Below are 15,989 nucleotides of genomic sequence, written 5' to 3' on the forward strand. Positions count from 1 at the left end.
AGAATATCCTGCGTCCACCCGGGTGGCGGTGGCGCACACCTTTAATCCCAGCACTCAGGAAGCAGAGGCAGGTGGATCTCTGTGAGTTTGAGGCCAGCCTGGTCTACAAGAGCTAGTTCCAGGACAGGCTCCAATGCTATGGAGAAACCCTGCCTTGAAAAACCAAAAAAAAAAAAAAAAAAAAAAAAAAAAAAAAAAAAAAAAAAAAAAAAAAACCAACCAAACAAACAAACAAAGAAAAAAAAAGAAAAAGAATATCCTGGGTCCTAAGGAGCTTCCATCCAAGATGGGAGGTTAGTAGTCTTAGAGATGGGAGGTTTAATCTCAGGGAACTGCTACACAGCACTAACCTAGGGACTCACCTCTTTTCATCACTGGTCAGTTCCCCATTCTGAAACTTGTTTCTGCCTCGGGACCTTTGTTTGCCTTTGATATCCCTTTTCCCGGGGATAGCCTTTTTTTTTTTAGCCTTTCAGATCTTGGTCTTAAAGTCATATGCTGAAATAAGTCTTCTTTGAGTTCCTTGGCAAAGTATTTATCAACTTTCATCTGGAAACGTGTATTTATTAATTTACAGTTACATTTTCAGAAGCCCTAACAGAAAGAAAAGCTCTAGGGAGCAGAGATGCTCACTGACTGTGGGGGTTCATCTCCACTGTCAACTTGGTTGAGTTCAGAATTAACCAGGAGACCCATCTCTGGCCGTGTCTGTAAGGGACCCTTTCTGACTGTGGTTACATGTGGTTTCGATGGACCAGCTGCTTCACGTTCCTATGGCCATGCCTTCCCCACCACGGCACACTGTTGTAGACTTTCTTAAACTGTGAATGAAGCTAAGTCCTTCCTTTTTTGCTTTTTAAATGTTACATTTATTAATTTGCTTGTGTGGTGTGGTGTAGTGTGTGTGTGTGTGTGTGTGTGTGTGTGTGTGTGTGTTGGAGGATAACTTGTGAGAATTTGTTTTTTTCCCGCCTTGTGAGTCCCACGGATTGAGCTCTGGTCATCAGACTTGGTGAAAGCATCTTCAGTCTGGAGCCATCTCCCCATCTCTGTAAGTCCTTCCGGCCCGGCATTCTGTGAAAAACAGTAAGAAGAGTGCCTAACACTCTTGTGTTTCCACAAAGCTGGGAGAGCATGGGGCATGTAGCAAACCAGGAAAGGGTTTGCTGAACAAAACAAGATGAGTACCACAGGAGAGAAAGAGACAGAGGGGGGTGCGGGGAGAGAGGAGAGGGGAGAGAGAGGAGAGAGAGATAGATAGAGGGACAGAGAGAGACAGAGAGAGACAGAGGGGGTGAGGAGAGAGAGAGACAGAGACAGAGAGAGAGAGACAGAGGGAGAGAGAAGGAAGGGCAAACAGGAAAGAGGAGAGGGGGTGAGGAATCTGATAGTTCTATTTTCCTAATTTCTAATGACCTGGTCCTGAAACCCACTTGCTTTCTGAACTGTTGGGAGAGACTTTTAAGAAAGGACAAAACCTAAAAGCTGATTTTCAGTCACTGTGATCCTACAAACCACATCTCAGGCTTTTCCCAGATGGTTATTCGAAGGAGTAATATCTGAGAAATCGATTGGTCTTTCACTCTTTGATATGACATCCAGAGTTCAGAGAGAGATGGAGACCCTGGCTTAGCTGTCAGGTTCCTCAGGCCTTCCTGGGTTTCTTCCCAGAGTCCCACAACTCTGAGACTGGCCCTGCTGGGAGTATTTGCTCCTCCGGTGGCCCCAGCTCATTCTGTGTGAGCTGATTCTCTGGCTGCTTCCAAGCCACAGGGAGGTCCCTCCTCTCAGACTCCCACACACAAAGCCTCACGCCAACCTGCCTGGCTCTCCCACGGTGCAGCTTAACACACTCATTGGCCTGCAGCCTGCCGGGGGCGGGGCTTGTGTGGTCCTCAGAAGGAATTAGCTGTGTAAGAGGAGCGCTCTGGAGGCTGATGCTCTTCTTACTCTCACCGGGTCTTCTTCAGAAGCCTCTGCTTTCAGGGTTGTCCCCGCTCTGGCTCAGCTTGGGACGGAGCCTCAGATCAGGGGACACCTGTAGCCTTGAATTTTAACCTCAGCGATGGGAAAACTTGAAAATGCTTCCTGGATCTACGATCCTCTCCTTCGGTACCTGAACAGTACAGAGGAGTACCTGGCTCACGTCTGTGGACCCCGACGCAGCCACCTCTCCCTCCCGGTGTCTGTGGCCTATGCGCTGATCTTCGTGGTAGGGGTGATGGGCAATCTTCTGGTGTGCCTGGTGATCCTCCGACATCAGACCTTGAAGACACCCACTAACTACTACCTCTTCAGCCTGGCCATCTCAGACCTGCTGGTCCTGCTATTTGGGATGCCTCTGGAGGTCTATGAGATGTGGCACAATTACCCCTTCCTGTTCGGGCCGGTGGGCTGCTACTTCAAGACCGCCCTCTTCGAGACTGTGTGCTTTGCCTCCATTCTTAGCGTCACCACAGTTAGCATAGAACGCTACGTGGCCATCGTCCACCCATTCCGAGCCAAGCTGGAGAGCACGAGGCGGCGGGCCCTCAGGATCCTCAGCCTCGTCTGGGGCTTCTCGGTGATCTTTTCTTTGCCCAACACCAGCATCCATGGCATCAAGTTCCAGTACTTTCCCAACGGGTCCTCCGTGCCCGGCTCTGCCACCTGCACAGTCACCAAGCCCATGTGGGTATACAACTTCATCATCCAAGCCACCTCATTCCTCTTCTACGTCCTCCCGATGACCCTCATCAGCATCCTCTACTACCTCATGGGGCTCAGAGTGAGTATCCAAGGTGACTGGTTTGGGGCAGCATCCCTCCTGTTTTCACCCATTTTGAGTTCAAAGAAAGACTTAGCATGGAGGAAAGACATAAAATCAGAGGGGGGCATGGAGGATGACTTTAAGTGGGGAATTAAGAAGCAAAAGTTTGTAAGTATGTAAAATAGCTTCATGTGTAACCTTCACACGTGGACTCAGCATGTATCTCACAAGTAAAATCTCAGTTTGGTCTCCCTTTGTACAGGGGGAAATTGCCACGAATGAAACAGCAAAACCACAACTCTTTGACTTTCTTTACCTGGTATCCATCATCCTCTCTAGGCTTGTTCACCTGTGTTTCTAAGAAAGTGCTAGAACTTCCTAGGGATATCAATAGAGCTATCACTCATGGGAGAATCTGCCTCCAGGGTCTTGAGGAGAAGCCTCACTTGGACTGTGCACAGGAAGTGGCCTAGGGTCAGAGGGTCACATTCTAGGGGGACCCTTCCGCGTCTGCTACCTCATCGCTGCCCCTTTACTTTATTTTGAAGTTTTTCACTGTACCAGCTTGTGCTGAGGGTATTGGGAGTGCTCCCTGCTTAGCAGTCTGAGACAAACAGACAGCTGTGAAGGTCAGTATTTCCTTGTGGCGCACTGCCCTTTGATTGAAATATCAAGCTAAATATAAATATGGTTTATATTTCATATACATTGTACATATATATGTATATATATATACACACACCTTGAAACCAATTTTATAGCAGGTAGGGATTGAAGGATGGAAAAGTAAACAGAACTTCTAAGTTAGAGCAATATAAGGCGTGATTAAGACACATGTGGGTTTCCGGGAAAATCACTCGGTTTTCCCTATATCTTACATTTAGAGGTTCATTTTCCGAGCTTGTGGACACAAACATTTTTCCCTTTTCTCTGGCTTCAAATTAGATGAGAGAATTTGTTTATGATGCATGTGGGAGTGAATCTATATTCTTCCTACTGTGTTCTGTACCCATATTCCTAGATGTGAGTCCTCACAACGATAGTTTTCTATTCATTTAAGGAAGTGGCTCACGCAGTAAACAGTTATGGTGTTATTTAGATTCTCAGGTGCTCGGCTGATGTGTGCCTTTAGGCAGGCTGCACATAATTCTCCTGGGATTGCTTTCCCATTTGGAGAATGGAAAGGTCACATCACATCATTTTCTAAGACTTCTTCTGCCTCTAACAGTCTGTGGCTCTTTTTTAAAAAGGCAAAGAGATTATGGGATAGACATGAGCTATAAATGAAAGAATTAAACACAAACACACATCCCATCCCATCCTCTGGCACTGTAACTCCAGATGCAGGGTCCCACTCCAGCCCATCTCTGAGAAAGGTGTTTATCAAGAAAGAAAGGATCTTCTTTGAATACCGACTGTCCCAAAATGAATGGCCATGCTTGAGTAGGAGGAGCTTAATTTCAGTGTCATAGGCATGCAGGCACCAGAATGAATCTAAGCAGAGAGTATTCCCCCAAGATCTATGTCACGCTAGACCAGCTTAGGCCACCGTTCCAGAATGTCCTGTGTATCTAACCCAGAGGAAAAGACTTTCATACATTTCTAAATATCACAATTCCCTAAAACCTTCTCTCCTTTTGTAACAATAGCATCGTGTTCAGTGCTAAACAATCATTTGTCTCATGTGAGTTTGGGGGACATGCCTAAGTTGAACAGCAAACATAGATTTTTGCCCAAGTTTCATTGTGTTCCAGTCTCATGAATCCACAGTGTCTGTGTCCCAAACTGGGGCAGCTCAGAGAATAGCCACCCTGCTTTGTGTGAGTAATGTAATTGATGACATCCTGTGCCAGAAAAGATGAAGTAAGAGTGAGAGGACCAGAGGATGCCAAGAAAGGACAATGTCTGATTTGTCGTTCCAAGAATTTAAACAGCCCTATGTCAGTGGCCGGCAGAAGCAAGTTCTGTTCTGCTGTAGGACAGTGGTCTGTACCCTGTCAGAAACCTCAGTTAACACTGGTCAGGTGTCACAACCTCTGGAACCCTTTTGTTGGAAGGTTCCTGCTACCCATCACCACACTTTCTTGGCCTTTTTGACTCTTGTCCACCCTTTCAGCCATGCTTCAAGTGTCATGCGTCAAGTGCACTTCCTTAGGGGAGCTCTCCTAGACTCCTGAACTGTCCTACCTCTGTTGTAGATGTCATTATTTCCAGTAACTTCCTTCATTACAATTTACAATCCCATGTGGACCCTTTAAGTGTACTCATTTCTCCCAACCCAGACTAAGTTCACTCAGGAAACGAGGCTGAATTACTTCCCTCATAACTGAGCTTTATCTTCTCTACATTTAAGGCAAAAGACTTAAAAATGTTGCCTCAAAGAGCCTTTGAATTTTCAAGATTTAAAGACATCCAAGTTGTAATGCTATTTGAGTTATTGACTCTGCTGAGAAGTCTAAAGGTGTGACTGAGTCTGGTTGCCACTGTCTTCAGGAAGCAGCCAAGACAATACCAATGAAAGCACAGGACAAATGAAGCCCTGTGTGTGTTCAAGGCTAAGGCTGAACATTCACTGATGCTACCTCATTCCAGTACATGCATTTCCACAGAGATGCTCTTCAGGCTCAGAACATCATAGAGACAGAAAGTGCGTGATCCATGAGTAGCTTCCCAGTCATCTAGGAGGAAGTACTGGCAACATCTAGCCTAATTCCTGTCTCTCTCACACATGACTTTTGTGTTGATGAGGGGACATGTGTGAATTACATAAACGTCAACTATGCCTGATAGACTGCAAAGAAGCAAGATAGTGATGGATGGATGGATGGATGGATGGATGGGCAGACAAATGAGCTGATAGAGAAGTTGAAAGACAGACAACTAAGTATAGATCAGGACATTGTGTATCTACACCTATACTCACATACACACACATATATACTCAAGTGCACAAACACATACACCACACACACATCACACACCACACACACACATACCACAATCACCATGAACAGCTCATCAAGACAATAACCTGAAAGACAATCAGCCCCATGAATCTCACCTTGGTGCTTCCATAGCTGGAGGCGTCAGATGGGCAAGTTTCTAAGGTTCTGAGCCTTGGATCATCCCATAGAGTGACGACAGTGTCTCATCCCTCCTTGTCACTCCCCTGAGTCTGATGGCAGAGTTCACACCGTTGATGACTGAGTATCATGCAGAGCACCTGAAGTGAAATGCAAGTATTTAATATGAAAGCATCATTTAACATTAACTGGACAAATGTCTTAGACTCTGTGTGTCAGACATTGTGAACCCTGATGGACACTTCACTATACATATATTCAGTCCATCTCTTCCTTAAGTTGACTGGTTGTAACATTATAACCTGAAGATACTTCAAGGTGAGAGGTAATTGATAAGTGGTTTTCTTTGGGTACAAACTACAATGGCCAGGAGGCTAGTCATAAAAAGAATTATCTGGAATGATTGTTTGTGTTTGATTTAAAGAAACGTTTTGCGGGAGTACAGACTTCCTCTGGGAGCTATGAAATTCAGCCATGAAGTAACCAACCTTTCAATATACTATTTGTTGAAAATAATTATGCAACAACCAACAACTCTCTCTTACATTGGCCACAATTTTAGGACCAGAATTAAAATAGTTTATTATTTCCCATTTATTGAAAAATAGGTTCTTTTCTCGTACAATATATCTTGATTACAGTTTCCCCTCCCTTTATTCCTTCCAGCTCCTCTCCACCTCCCCGCCCATCCCAATCCACTCCCTTTCTGTCTCTCATTAGAAAAGAACAGGCTTATAAAAGATAATAACAAAACAAGAAAAAATATAATAAGATAAGCAAAAACCACCACATTGAAGTTGGACAAGGCAAACTAACAGAAGGAGGAAAGCCCAAGAGAAGGCACAAAAATCAGAGACCAATTGTTCACATACTTGGGAGTCCCACACAAAACTAAAATGAAAGCTACACACACACACACACACACACACACACACACACATACGACCTGGTACAACTCCAGGTAGGCCCTATGCTTGTTGCTTCAGGGTTTGAGTTCACATGAGCTTTGCTCAGCTGATTCAGAGGGTCTTATTCTGGTGTCTTCCATCCCTCATTTTTGCCTCCTCTTCCACAGTGTGTGCTGAATGTTGAGGGGAAAGATTTGATAGTGACATCCCATTTAGAGCTGCATGTTCCAAGGTCTCTCCCTTTCTCGCTGCATAATGTCTGGTTGTGGAATGTCTGTATTTATTCCCCCTTCCTAGGTGACTCCAGGTTTTGCCAGGTTGATGGCTGAGGTGAAGGCTAACATCTGTCAGACACAACACAACTGAGTTAGAAGATGGACATTTTTCCCAGAAGAGACTCAGTAATCCCCATAAGGAGATTCATAAAGGCAAATAGCTGTTCTTGGGTATTTCAATCCATATCATGTCTTTTGAGATGTGGAACAATAATGACAACCAGCAGAAGAGCAATAGTTTACCACTTGTTGAGTACCTCATGCCTTGCTCTGGCATTCTTACCATATTAGGAACAATTTAGCATCTTCATGCAATCCCCATTGATTTCTACACCAGTGCAGGATTCCCTCAGTTCTTCTCAGGTTCCAGGTGACCCTAAAAGGTCAAATCTCAAACGACTTTTAACACCTCACTTTCTAAAAATATAGATTTTATGTAGAGAGCACTGTTAAGTCCAAAAGAGAGGCAGACTAAGTTACCACACAGGTAGGTGCCTAGGATCCATGTGTTTCTGAGGACCGCTTGATTTTAAGGAGCATGCATTACTGTAGAGTCATAGGATATGGATTTGGGGAGCTATCGAGGTGAACTTTTAATGGGCCATTCTTCCAAGCTGTCCTTGAGAAGACTTTCTCATGATAACTTGCATCCCAGAAAGCTCACAGTTCATGGTCACACACAATTCCACTCATTTTTCATTTACCTTGCACTTAAAAATGTCTCCATACAACTCAGTGGGTTGATTCTAATGGAGCCTGAGAATGTGTAGAACAATGCAATTTTCCTTCCACTGGATGATCTCAGTTGATCCATCAGGACCCATGTCACCACCAGAGAAGGACTCTCAGCTTGACTGTTGGCACATGAAGGGAGGCTTAGCTTAGACCTGAATTCCACAAACAGACATAGCTCTCAGTGAAAGTTTGTTCAGGAAAATACACGAGGCTGTCACATACCCAGCCTCCTTTCTGGTTTCTAGGGACCTTAAAGCCTGCACACAGAAGCACTGTGAGTACTTTTCTCACGGTGCCACACAAGAGACCACTGTAATTCCTACCTCAGAAGCAGTGAAGAAGGGGTTCCTTCCGTTCCCAGGAGGACAGAAGCAAATATGTGAAACCCAACCCCAGTTATCCAACAATTGGGACTAGAGAATGGGACAGTCTGATCTGTTAGGTTATTTGGTGACAGGACCAGGAACTGGAGTTGGGACTAACTCAGATTAATCTTCCCTGTCATCTTGATTGGATTTGAAATCACCTAGGAGACACACCTCTGGGCATTTTTCTGAGGACATTTCCAGAGAGGTGTAACTAAGGGAGGAATACCCACCCTGAATGATGGTAGCAGCAGCCCATATGCTGGGGTCCCAGACTGAATGCAAAGGGGATGTAAGAGAAAAAGAATCCAGCACAGTACTGGTCTCCCTGTTTCCTGACTGGGATGCAATGTGACCATCTGCTTCATGCCCCTGCCTCTCTGACCTCTTCTCCCTCTCCCTAAAGGACTCCCCTCAAACTGTGTGTCAAACTAACAACTAACCCTTTTTCCCATAAGCTGTTTTTTTTTTTTTGGTTAGGTATTTTGTTATAGCAATGGGAAACGTGAGTAAAACGCCAACCAAAGTATTAAGTGAGCATGAAGAAGGAATAAACAGCCTAAGAGAGACGTGGGGTGCTGCTGGTGAGAGAATAAGAGGGGAATGCCAGAGAATTAACAGACTCTGGACTTCTAGGTGTGGACTGGTCTCAGGTCATCAGAGTTTCTGTCTTCTGGCACAACATCCCCACAGACAGAAAGCAGATCTAACAGAGAGAGATTCCACCACCAGATGGACAGCACAGCTCTCTGGTGCTTGTGGACCTTGGAGGAATAAGAGAACAATAGGCTAGAGCTGCTGCATCTTCAGGAGTAGGTGAGCCTGAAATAGGCTAGTAAAGATGGCCTGTCAGGTCATGCTGACATTCCAAACTTACATTAGTACAAGGATCACACTATAATCCAATTAGGATAAATATATGTCAGTGTTTAAAATTCTGAAGGATATGCAGTTTTATCAGTAGAATTGGACAATCAGCATGTCCTAAATTATGCCTGTCAGGACAGTGTCAGGGAATCTGCTGAAAAGGGCTGGGAATGTATTATTCAAAGAAATGTGGCTCCCTTTCAACTGAGGGGCACTTGTGAGATACCAATGTGGACAGTGGGGAAAGGGTTGCATCAACCCTTAGAAGATCCACATGGCTCGTGAGCACGTTCACGATGCTGAGAGCCGCACAACAGAGTGGTTTGAATGAGAATGTCCCCCATATGCCTATATATTTGCATGCCTAGCCCCCAGTCAATGAACTGTTTGGAAGGATTGGGAGGTGTGACTTTTGAGGTTTCAAATGCCCACCCCAGGCCCAGTGTCTCTCTTTCTCTTTGCCTACTGCCTTTGGATCAGGACGCAAAGCTCTCAGCTACTACTCCAGCACTCTGCCTTCCTGCTTGCCGCTATATTTCCCACCATGATGATCATGGACTGAAACTGTAAGCAAGCCCCCAATTAAATGCTTGCTTTTATAAGTCTTTAATTATGAGGATTGCCTTAGTCATGGTGTTTCTAACTGAGACACACAACAGATAGCATAACAGTCACAAGATCATAGTATTTTGTTCTCTGAAATCTCCTATCACGTGGAAAAGAGTCTTGACTCTAATGATGTGTCTAACAAAAATGAAAGAAATTCAGTGACAGGAAGGGCCTAGCTAGTGTTTTATTGCTATTGTCCGCTTCAGGATTAACCATCTTGGCCGTGTGTGTGTGTGTGTGTGTGTGTGTGTGTGTGTGTGTTTATATAATATTTATTAACACACTACAGAACTAGGACTGCATACAACTGCTTATTAAAAACTTGGTTTTTCTGTATCTTGCCCATAGCCCTGTCCAGTTGAGCCAGAGGACCTAGACTGAATTCTGCTCCCAGTGAAGTATTTAAAAGTTTAAAAACATTTCTTTAAGTGCTTTTGGTATACCTCCAAAGTTTTCTCTCCCTAACCACCTCTCTACTTCTCTTTCAGCTGAAGAGAGATGAATCCCTTGAGGCAGACAAACTGACTGTGAGCATTCACAGACCCTCCAGAAAATCAGTCACCAAGATGCTGTGTAAGCTGCTTGCTTTCTTTCATTGGTTGTTTACTTTTTGTTTATAAGAGCAAAAGACTTGTGTTTGGCACTGATGTGCTGGCCAAGATGCTCTTCTTGGTTTCCAGAAGGTTCGTTGACTTGCCTGCTTTGTTTCATCTTTGGCTTTAAGCGTTCAAAACCCTGTGCTAGGTTACAGCTGCCAAGATGCCTTCCAAGTGCTATGAAATAAATCACGCTTGCACGCCGAGCATGAACACTGCTCTCTGTAAGATGAGTGGGGTGAGTTCTAAACCTGGTTGTGTTCCAGCATTCTTCAGACATGTGGTACAGGTCATGGTGGATCCTGCACGCACTCGCAAATGCTTACACACACAGTGTTTTATAACTCGCTTCAGGGGATTGTGACCTCCCAATGGCCATGTAGACTCGGTGAATTTTTTTAATTCCAGATAAAGAACAACTAGCCATGAATTCTTCCGAGTAAATTATTCCACCTAGGACATTGTGTAGCCTTGCATCAAAACATCATCCTGTTTAAAAACAAAACAGTAAAAATAGTCTTTTTATTGGAAAATACACATTCTTGTAAGAGACAAAATATTTTAAGAAATCCAGATACTTACCAGCCTCTCCCAAAGGGATGCTAGACAAGTCAGTGAACCCATGGGCTGGGGAGATGGATCAGAAGTTAAACCCTGCCGGGCGGTGGTGGCGCACACCTTTAATCCCAGCACTCGGGAGGCAGAGGCAGGCGGATCTCTGTGAGTTTGAGGCCAGCCTGGTCTACAAGAGCTAGTTCCAGGACAGGAACCAAAAAAGCTACGGAGAAACCCTGTCTCGAAAAATTAAAAAAAAAAAAAGTTAAACCCTTGCCATGTAAGCATGAGCACTGGGGGTCCGATCCCCAGAGCCCACATAAGTGCTGCTGGGAGTGACTACCCTCGTATAATTCCATTCTTAAGACAGCAGAGACAGGGGTCCGTAGCAAGTTGGCTATGGAGACTGACAGTATCAGTGCACTCAGGGTTTCACCGTGAGATCCTGCCTCAGTGAATAAGGTAGTGAGTGATTGAGGAAGATTCCTCACTCAACCTTGGGTCTACACACACACACACACTCAAACATGAATGAACACACATGCACATACCTATACATGCACATATGTGTATATATACACACATATACACACACACAAGTGGAAAAAAGAAAATAAAAAACACTAATCAAAGCAACCTCAGTCTTCCAGGAGAGACACTGAGGAGGCGTGTGGAATATAAACTTTTTAAATGACCATCTAAATTCTGCCTATTATGAGGCAGAATATCACTGCTATAGGAGAGGGAGAGAGGGAGGGAGGGAGGGAGGGAGGGAGGGAGGGAGGGAGCTTCCTCAGGAGTGGATAGCTGCCATCCTGTCCTTTTGGAGCTTCCAGACACTTGCCCCTTCAGCTTTGGGCCTGTGCACACAGAGCATGGAGGCTGTGCCCTCTGTGAACAAAACCCAGAAGTTGCTGGCCTTCTGAGGAGTTGACACTTAAAGTTTCTCTCTCTGTCTCTCTCTCTGTCTCTCTCTCTGTCTCTCTCTCTCTGTCTCTCTCTCTCTCTCATGCACGCATGCGCACACACACACAAAGACACACGAGACATACACAATAAAGGAAAAATTTATCTTGGGACAAGTACTTTAGGCCTATTATGAGGCAGAATATCACTGCTATAGGAGAGGGAGAGAGGGAGGGAGGGAGGAAGGGAGGGAGGGAGGGAGGTTCCTCAGGAGTGGATAGCTGCCATCCTGTCCTTTTGGAGCTTCCAGACACTTGCCCCTTCAGCTTTGGGCCTGTGATGAGGTGAAGCAAAGCTGCTCACCTCACAGTGTGCAAACAGAAAGGAAAGGAGTAGCCCCCAGTCTCCCTTCAAGGCCCAGCAGATGCCTGCCTGCTCCATCTAAAGTCCTCAAGTTTCCACCCACCCAGCCCAGACAGCACCATCCACTGGGGACCATGCCTTGGAGGCATGAGGTTCTGGGCAGCTGTTAGAATCCAAACCCTAAGAACTCGCTGAAAAACTGTGAATTTAATTGTTGAGTTGTTCCTAAGACAACCTGATCTAATCATGAATAAGTCTCTAAACATATGCTGAGAGCATGCTTTGATTTCCACAGTCAAGAGGTTTTGGAACTTTGAAATATACTCAGTTCTATTTGAAATATTCTAAGGAGAAACATACAAGAAATCTTAAGGAGATGTCTTGGTGATTAAGAGCCTTTGATATTCTTGCAGGGGATTCACGTTTGGTTCTCAGCACCTACACTGGGCAGCTCACAACCTCCTATAAGGTCCTATTTTGTCCTCCATAGGCACTGCAGACATTTGGTACACAAAGAGATAAGCAAGACAACACACCTATGCATAAGTAAAAATAAATATTTTTTAAGAAAAAAAATCAATCAATCAATCAATCAATCAATCAATCAATCCTGGGGCCAGTGAGATGGGTCATAGGGCAAAGGCACTTACTGCCAAACCTGAGATTGATCTCCAGGACCCAGTAGAAAGAAAGAGCTGATTTCAAGAAGTTGCCCTCTAACTTGCACATGTGTGTTGTGGCATGCGTACGTGTGTGGTGTGCACACAACACACAAATAGCAATAGCTGGACTTAGTGGGTTCTCAACAAACCCATCAAGTTGAAATGGGGACATATTGAAAGTCATGGAATGGAAGGAATTGGAGTGGAAAAATAACAGGTAACAATGCGATATTTTATTATGTGAATTTCTGGAAACTTCAAAACCAAAACAAAAAACCATGTAAAAAATATAAACTTTAAAAGAAAATGTAGGTAATTGTATAGAAAACTGATCCCAGAGCCATATGATTAATTCTTATGTTTGACTATTCTTTCTCTCTGGGAGCTCATCTGCCTGTAGCAGTCAGCACTCAGCTAAGGTGGCCGGGAACCCTGATAAAAGAAGGAAGCTGCTGGGGACTAGCATCACATCCCTCCCTAGCCTACTCCGTCATCTTGTCTCCCACTTCCTTTTCCAGTTGTCTTGGTTCTCGTGTTTGCTATCTGCTGGACCCCTTTCCATGTGGACCGGCTCTTCTTCAGCTTTGTGGAGGAGTGGACTGAGTCCCTGGCTGCCGTGTTCAATCTCATCCATGTGGTATCAGGTAAAGGCTTGGTGGGCTCAGGGACATAAGGGTTCGGTAGCTTTTCCTTGGCTCTGCCCTGAGGCGTCACCATACAGGCAGCTCACAGAGACCCAGACTTCTGTTATGGGAACAGCAGGAGCTGATTGTATTCAGGGATTAAAAATGTTTTGAGGAAAAAACCCAACTCCACATGTGAGTGTGATAACTATCATCAATATGACAGCAAAAAACACATGAAAAGAAATGCTTTTCCCAAAGGTGCAAAGCTGTAAGGCGAGTAAAAATGGGGCTCAAGTCCAGACCATTGAATGTCAAGTTCAAGGTTTTTTCCAACCTACTACACTTAGGTTCTGGGTACTTCTGCCCACCTGCTTCTGTTGTCACTGGCTCATTCTGTGGACTGTCAAGGACATAGCCAGAGGGTAAAGGTTAGATGCACACACACAACAGCTCAGGCTAGAAGGAAGGATGGAGGAAAGAAGAGAAGGAGGGGAGAGAAAGACCATAGTGGATAAAGCCACCATTTCTGCCTCTGAACATTTTTACCCAAATACACATTCTCTCCCTTTACCAACTATCCACATCAAGGTACAGCTGGTGTCATTCACCTCCACTGAGTGACTCCTGACCACAGTCATCTGTTAGAATTGAATAACTGCTGTAGCCTGACTTTTGATGTCATATAGGATCCTAAAAGATGGCATTGTGTATCCCTGTTTCTAGCTTTGCCTGGGGTTCCTGACTCTGCTACATTCTTCCAAGTACTTGGAGGGGGAAAAAAGTCTAAATCCCCTGCCTTTCAATGTGCTTTGAAGTTCCCAGAATGCCCTAGTAAGCATTTGACCCATGTCCAAATGAACAGACATGTCTCCTGTTCCAGAGAGGACACTGACCATAGACACAAAGAAGGGGTTCCATCCAAGTACAGTTTGTTAAACCGATGAGTCACTGAGGTTACTAACAGGAATGAGAGCAATTTATGGGCAGCTATATCGTTGAAAAATATATCTCTCAGCAATGGATAACTGTCTATAAACCCTTGGAAGGGGCACAGCCTCATAAGCCTCTCCCCAAACAGCTGTTAACTGTCTAAATCTTTGAGGAAAGGCAGGCAAACCTTCCCTGTAATGGGAAGTTAATGGGGACACTCTTGGGTAGTCTCCAATGGGTGATGGCAGTTGACAGTTCAAGAGGGGGATGGCCATGACTGTGTCTTGCTTGGACGATGCTGTTTGACAATACACAGCTTCCACCAGAATATCCTGCCCCTATTTTCCAGAAAGAATTAAAGTGCCAGTGTTTGTCTAAGGGCACAGAACAAAGGAGGGCTGCGGTGCTAACCTCCCTTAAGCTCCATTGCTGTCTTAGAGAAACAGACCAGGCTATGATAATAAGAGTGGGCATATGGGAGATGGAGAAATGGCTCTGTGGCTAAGAGCCCATGCCGCTCTTACAGAGAACCCTACCTTGGTTGCCAACCCCCATATGGGTTTCTTACATGCCTGTAACTCCAGTGCCAGTGGGTCAGACACCTTCTTTTGGCCTCTGTGGGTACTGCTACTCATATGTGCATGTGCGCACACACATACACAGAAAAGTATAACAAGCAGAGAAATGGCAATATACAAGCCTCCTGGTGAACAAAATAAATGGTAATATATAATTACTCAGTGGAAGAGCTATCAAGGGAAGCAGGAGTGGGTAGGGAAGGGACATGGTAGAGGAGGGGTGATCTCACTATGAGAGGTTTTCAATTGAATGAGGAATCTCAACAGGGACCACGTGCTGATTGATTTACCCAGCTTCACCACTGTGGCCTCAAATAATAGCTTTAACTGAGAATCCAATGAAGAAACAAACCTCCTTTCTCTGATACTTGAGCATCTCTTATTAGGGGCACTATCCAGCTCCTTGGGAACGCCATGGCTCTTTCATGGCTCTGTGTTCGATTCCCGAGTGCCCAGGTGGATCTTCTCTTAGCCTTTCATATTCTCAGTGAATGCCCTGTATACCCAACTGCTTCCAGGAGAGGCCATCCCAGGGTTCCCAGGCCTTTTCTAAATATGTCCACTCTGTCCTCCCTTGCTGTCATGTCTTCTTCAATCCGTCATTTGCAGGTGTCTTCTTCTACCTGAGCTCAGCCGTCAACCCCATTATCTATAACCTCTTGTCAAGACGCTTCCGGGCGGCCTTCCGGAATGTCGTCTCTTCTTCCTGCAAGTGGTGCCGTTCCCAGGATCTCGCACCAGGACCTCCGGCCCAGAAGATCATCTTCTTGACAGAATGCCACCTTGTGGAGTTGACAGAGGAGACAGGCCCCCAGTTCCCCTGTCAGTCATCCATCCACAACTCACACCTCTCCTCTCCACAGCCCCCTGTGTTGGACAGGTACCATGAAGGGAGTGGTCAGAGGACCACGTCAGAAGGCCTGGATTCTGCGGACTGACACCCCTCTAAGCCCCAGCAAGCAAGGAGGGGCATCCTGTCACCTGTGCCTCCTGTGTGGCATTAGGAAGACAAGACTCTTAGGTCCCACACACTCGTGACTTTTTTGACGTAAAAGTCAGGACTTCGTTCTAGGTCACCGTGCAGACCTTGCTGATTTAGACTCTTCATCTTTCTGTACTGCGAGTTTTCAAAACTGTGATTGCGATGCCCCATGTGAGTCTTACTTAAAGACGCTATCATAA

The 15,989-nt window shown here is 45.2% G+C and overlaps 1 protein-coding gene across 1 annotated transcript; it reads left to right on the forward strand.

Annotated features, from left to right (window-relative positions):
* The first annotated feature begins 2,065 nt into the window (after nt 1–2,065).
* Nucleotides 2,066–15,696, forward strand: Nmur2 (neuromedin U receptor 2). Its single transcript, XM_041663817.1, is given in 5 exon segments — nt 2,066–2,767; nt 10,080–10,164; nt 13,192–13,317; nt 15,417–15,655; nt 15,658–15,696. Coding segments are annotated over 5 exon segments (1,191 nt in total).
* Nucleotides 15,697–15,989: the final 293 nt, after the last annotated feature.

Source organism: Microtus oregoni, unplaced genomic scaffold (genome assembly GCF_018167655.1).
Source record: "Microtus oregoni isolate MIOR12 unplaced genomic scaffold, Mior012 000015F_ref0000493, whole genome shotgun sequence".
In the NCBI taxonomy this organism is placed as follows: domain Eukaryota; kingdom Metazoa; phylum Chordata; class Mammalia; order Rodentia; family Cricetidae; genus Microtus; species Microtus oregoni.